The 5,665-nt window shown below is 35.4% G+C and overlaps 1 protein-coding gene across 1 annotated transcript; it reads right to left on the bottom strand.

Annotated features, from left to right (window-relative positions):
* Nucleotides 1–209: 209 nt before the first annotated feature.
* Nucleotides 210–1,392, bottom strand: LOC108117075. The gene is made up of 4 exons (XM_017229247.2): nucleotides 1,112–1,392; nucleotides 702–1,056; nucleotides 527–640; nucleotides 210–466 (listed from the first exon to the last, which is right to left on the bottom strand). The coding sequence occupies exons 1-4, from the start codon at nucleotides 1,183–1,185 to the stop codon at nucleotides 284–286; spliced, it is 726 nt and encodes a 241-aa protein (XP_017084736.2). The 5' UTR covers nucleotides 1,186–1,392; the 3' UTR covers nucleotides 210–283.
* Between the last annotated feature and the right edge of the window lie 4,273 nt (nucleotides 1,393–5,665).

Genomic DNA, 5,665 nt, shown 5'->3' with positions numbered 1-5,665 from the left:
GAAAGAGTTTTTCCTTAAAGAAAAGTGCACAAGAATGCAGTTTAAAGATAGCATTTGATCTTGGAATTAGGATTTGATAGCAAGAATTATAGATACTCATGTAGGCAGAGATTTTTAAGATTACTTTTGATTTACACCAGATTTTTTAACAATGAAAAACTAAACTAGAATAAAACATAGGAATAAAAAAAGGAAAATTAATAAGAAAGTTTTTTTTCAATAAAAATTTTTATTTCCTAATAAATATAAATTTATTAACTTCCTTTAAAGCTAATTTTAAGTTCTATTTGTTGAGCTCATTAATGGATAGCTCTGCATCAGTGACTCTGAGGAGATATTCTACCAGGGCATTGTTGATATGTTGAAAGAAGTCGCGGATGTCTATCAACTCCATGGCGGCCGAGGTGGTTATGTAAGTGGGTCCATGACCATTACTGCAAATAGCTAAATCAGCCTGTTTGCAAATCTAAAGGATATAACTTATATTAAGAATATCATATACTCCCAAATACAAGTAATATCTAACCTTTTTAAAAGCCTGCCCGAAATAACACATAAGCAAGACTATTGGTGGATCCCATTCTTGGTCATCGTATAAACCCAATAGGGAATGGCAAAGTACCGAAGAGCCGCAGCTCATCTAAGAGTTTTAAACGATTATTATACGTTTGTTTTAAATATAATATTATAAATATATTAACCTGCATACTGGCTGCCACAAGAGTGGGCCAGCTCTTTTGCCACCAATTTGCCCATTGAACTTGAAAAACCTGACGAGCATTTAGCATCAGCGGTCGGTTCTGGAGTAACCGACGATTCAAAAGATCTTTCGATGGGGCTATAGCTGATTTAGAGGTCAAGCTCATCGTTACATTCGCAGTGGTAAAATACTCATTTAGTTCTGAACTAGTCACACTCTGGTCGCTTTCTGCACTGGTGGGTGTATTATTTCTACGGGAAAGTCGCGGGCTGCGTTTGCTCTTCACCATCCTGCGACGTTGTTTGACCATTTTCTTCGTCCCCTTATGAGATGGTTTCTTTGAGGCTTTAATTGGACTAAAAAACTATATAAATTAAGATTTTTTATAGGATATTAACCAAAATTTAATACCTCTCTGAACCAAAACATCGTCGCAATCCATTGTAGACGTTGTCCATAACACTAAACAATTCCAGCACTGGCATTCTGTTAAAAGCTTTACTAACAATTTTGTTTTTCAAAATTATAGTGTTTGAGATTTCAGATTCGAGAAAAGTTTAGAAACCCAAAAAGAGGGTTTATAATTTAGTTTCATTAGTTTTCCACCATTTTTGTTTTGAGAACTGTCAAGTGTCAAGGCTTGCTAAGAACTATAGAAGTTCCACACCAAGGGCATTTTCTTGGCTCAACTGGTTGGGGGCTCAAATTGGCCATGTCATCTTGATTTCTGTTCTGGCTGTAAGGAGCTCTCCATATCCCCGAGACTATTGCCATCATTGGCAAAAAGATTTGGTAGTAGAAAAGCATCAGAATTGGATAGAAAATTGGCAAAAACAAGCAAAGAAGGCACATTCTGACGTCTCCTTTGAAATACCACCGACTTTTTGTTAAGACAAAGAGTCGTATGTATATTTCCGTGTGAGGTGGGAACTATGATTAATTTCTGTTCCGATAGATCTGCGTGGAGACTCAAGGCCCACTCGGATAGTGCACTCATAATTTATGGCGGCAGTGGCTGCCATCATAATTAGCATTGCGATCTAAATCAAAATATTTACAAATCAATTATTGTGATTAGCGACCGCCGCATTAGCTTCCACCATAATCGATCACCCAGCTGGGTCATTCCTCGATATGTTCGCTATATATCTATATATATTTATAATCCCCAACCCCAATCGACTTGCTGGCGACGACAGCCTTTCACAGTAATCATAATTTGCATTGGCCTTAACCCGTTGGAAGACATAAGTTGTTTATATTCTTAATAACTATTGTGACAGGAAAAGTCTAAAAGTTTATCTTGATCTGTTTATTCTTGCAATTGCTGCTCAGCATGTAATATTTAAATGTTTATTTATTTTAGAATTAGCGGACTGAGAAAAGGTTAATTTATCATTTTTACAACATGTAATATTTTTTCAATTATTCAACTCGTAGTGAATGGGAAAATAGGTTTTTTGTTGATTATTTGAAGTAATTTAAAAATGATTATGAAAATCTGTATGGTTTATTTAGATTGAAGGAATATTTTACCAAATCTTTTAAGCATTAGTGGAATCTTATTAATCAGCGATTAAGAAGTAAAATTAAATATTTTGTTTTAATTAAAAAAAAAGCACAAAAAGTTCTTGAAAACACCTTTAAACTCTTTTCCTATCTATACTATATCTTGATTCGATAATATCTTGCCTTATATATAATATTTAAAATATTAAAAATTGCTTACATAAATATCTCTCTTTTTAGCAAATGGGTTAACATGTTTTCGTATCAGCGGGTGTCTTGTTCGCTGGTCACTTGGCTAAAGACAAAAGACAGCCTTTGGCGACAGAATCAGATTGAGATTTGTTTTTAATTGATTCGAATCGATTCGATACGAATTGAATTGACTTTCTGTCAGTCTGTGTGTCGGCTGCTGGCTTGTATGTTCGTCGCCATTTGCTGACAGCCGGCTATTACAATTTTATTAACATAAATTATTGTGGCCAGAATCGATTCACACATACCGAGTGATACATAAGTCGCCTACAACTAATGGAAGCTTAATGGTTGTTAATGTTCTGATGATGGAATTCCTCACCAAAAGTACTTCATAGGCCTTATATTGGCGATCTGCTATCAATTAATACTCGATCATATCATATCAGTTAAATAACTTCGGATTTTATTCGCTACCACACTGCGAAATCATGTTGGCTGACAGTCGACATGACAATTTATATTGTGTAATTGAATATCGCACTGATAGCAATCTCTCTCTAAATACAATTCTGTCTGTGAAAAGTAGCCAACCTTGAGGCAAGACGCCGGCGCGTTTTTAATCGCCCTGGAAACGCGTGCGATCGCCTCAAGGTGTAAAAGTCAGGTTTCTGAGGATTAATTTTCGAAGCGGTGTGTGGGGGTTAGCCTTAAAACCAGCTGCCATAGGTTGGGCTATTTAAACACCTTAACGGACTTCACTTGCCACATTTTCGGTCTTCCACAGTTTTTTTTAATTAATCGAACATCTTGCCCAGGAACTTGAATTTGTATGGTTTACGCGGAAAAAGGGTCAGAGGTCGTTGAGGCGAGCACATTAGGCTGGAACACTCGACTCCCGGGTTAATTAAGTCATTAGCCCGAAAATGTCCTGCTGCTGCCGCTACTCCTGCGCATAATTAATCATTTTAATTGTCTGGCTGGCTGCATACCAAAGGATAATGGGGGAAAAGCAGGGGAAAATATACTCGTGTAGTAAGGGCAAAAGGCAGATCATTGGCAGTCAAAAGGTTGCTCTGGAAAACTGCGGGGGAGTTCGTCTTGTCGTAGGTTATTTATAGGGTCACCGAAGGGTAGGCCATATTTGGCATGTGCTTCCCCGTTTCACAGGCGTCAAATTCTCGGGCACAAAATGTTTTCATTCCGTTTAATTGAGTTAATTGTTTTTCAGGGGGAAGCAGCTCTTTTTGTGGCCAGCAAAAATCACTTTGGCTACTTAAGAGAAAGCCTTTCTATATAAATTTCAAGGTTCAAAAGGGGTAAGGCATGGTGTAACCTATAAGCATTAAATAAATATTGAAAATAAACCTCTATAAAGTCTGCCAAAAACTTAATTTGCTTTAAAAATAATTTTCGTAGAATATAATCAAAGCTATTAGAAATCAACAGCTCCATTTATAAATATTTTATGGCTAATAAAAAATCCAAGCATTTACAAAATTGATATTTTATATCAATAAAGTTTATTTTTCCAACGTCAAATACGTTCAAAGTCTTTAGTTTATGACTCTGCTAATCGTTGGCCAACAGCATGCGTTTCCCACCTGCAACACCCACTTACTGACGCAGTCATCAAGTATGACGTTGGCGATTCCCCCGGAATATTTCTGCAATTTATACAGTGCCTCAGACACTGCCAAGTTCATTGTATATTTGGCACCATGTGACATTGTTTGCTTCTAAGCTCTATCTAAACAGATAAGATAAATGTTTGTTCGAAGAAATTCGCGCATAGCTGATTTAGCTTGCATTTGACGTGGACAGTATTTTTGGTCTAAACGTTTTTGCCAATTTTGGTCAACAGCTAAAATTAGCCAACGGGTTTTGTTGACCGAAATTAGATTTAGTGATTGGTTGATTGCAATGATAGTCAAATGACTTGGTCAAAGTTTAGCGCTTATCAATGTTATGGCATCGATTTGATTAGCACATATTATGAGTTGGCCCTCCCACGCTGTTGATTCACCTGCGATATTTACCTCCATAATGCAGGCCTTTCATGGCTGCACTTTGGGCCGTTAGTTAATTGTAATTTGTGCAATTCAACGCTAGCTGGCGAAATACAAAACAAAAAAAGCTGGAAAGGTCTACGCGCCAAAAAGCACAAACGCCACCCAGCCACCTAGAAAGCAATCCCCACAAATACAATCAGAATCAGGCAAAAGTCACTGCAATCACAACGCTCACACTGTCAGGCTGAAAAAGGGGCACGTGATGTTGATCTATCACTGGGACTTTTGATTTGGGAGCCCAGAATATCAACGAATCACAAATAGCACAAATTATAAGATTAGCTAACTATTAAATTTTAATATAATAAGTAATTATGAAATTTTACTTTCGGTTATAAAGCTTATCTGTTTAAATTATTGAGACTTACATTTAAGAAAAGGTTTTGGAATATTATTAAAATAATATTTTTGAGTTTGATAGCATTTTAGAACAGATGTCTAAGACGGTTGATACCCATTTATCAAACTGCTGATAAAAAATTTGTAGCCTACCTTCAAGCGTTAGTTTTTATGTTCTTAATGTTATTATTTTAGAATTTTTTATCTGCTATTTTAAATATATTTATATAATAATTTTTATGGCGATTATCTACTTGAGTGTTGTACTTGAAATAGTTTTTAGAGTATTTTTATTGTGGATAACTTAATAAAATAAATATGACAATTTCATACTTAATTATGGAAATATTAAATTTTTAAACACTGTTAGTGGTTAGCTCTTAGTTTTTGAATCATTAAATTGTTGATTTTTTTGTAGTTAATATTTATTTTATTTTTGCAGCATATGAGTATTTTTCTTGAAATTAAAAATATAACATTTTTTGTAAAAAAAAGAATCCAAAAATTTAAAATTTTGTCAAAACAAACCTTAAAACCTTAAAAACATGCCTAAATTTTGATAAATATAACCAGATAAAATTCACACTTTGTTCCGGGAATCAATAATAAATGAATCATATAAATTAACACCAATTCATTTTGCAACAATTTCATCATCATCAGATCACAAGAATGAATTAAGAATCAAGGGATAAACCATTTGTGTGTCTGTGACCATATAGTAAGCGCCATTGACTATAGTGGTGGACCATTCTTTTACCTGATTCGATTCGCCCACTACACAGACTCTCCCTCTCTCGCTCTCACACACTCACACTCTCTCGTTCGCTCCGCCGAGAAAGCGGCAATCGTG

This window comes from Drosophila eugracilis, unplaced genomic scaffold, assembly GCF_018153835.1.
Source record: "Drosophila eugracilis isolate 14026-0451.02 unplaced genomic scaffold, ASM1815383v1 contig_440, whole genome shotgun sequence".
Lineage (NCBI taxonomy): Eukaryota > Metazoa > Arthropoda > Insecta > Diptera > Drosophilidae > Drosophila > Drosophila eugracilis.
This window is presented reverse-complemented; position numbering and strand designations above follow the sequence as displayed.

Excerpts from the sequence above, each read along its gene's own strand:
- LOC108117075 (XM_017229247.2), bottom strand. The coding sequence starts at position 1,185 with ATGCCAGTGCTGGAATTGTTTAGTGTTATGGACAACGTCTACAATGGA. Across the intron at positions 1,057-1,111 it reads CGATGTTTTGGTTCAGAGAG|TCCAATTAAAGCCTCAAAGA; the intron begins GTATTAAATTTT and ends ATAGTTTTTTAG. Across the intron at positions 467-526 it reads TCGGGCAGGCTTTTAAAAAG|ATTTGCAAACAGGCTGATTT; the intron begins GTTAGATATTAC and ends TATATCCTTTAG.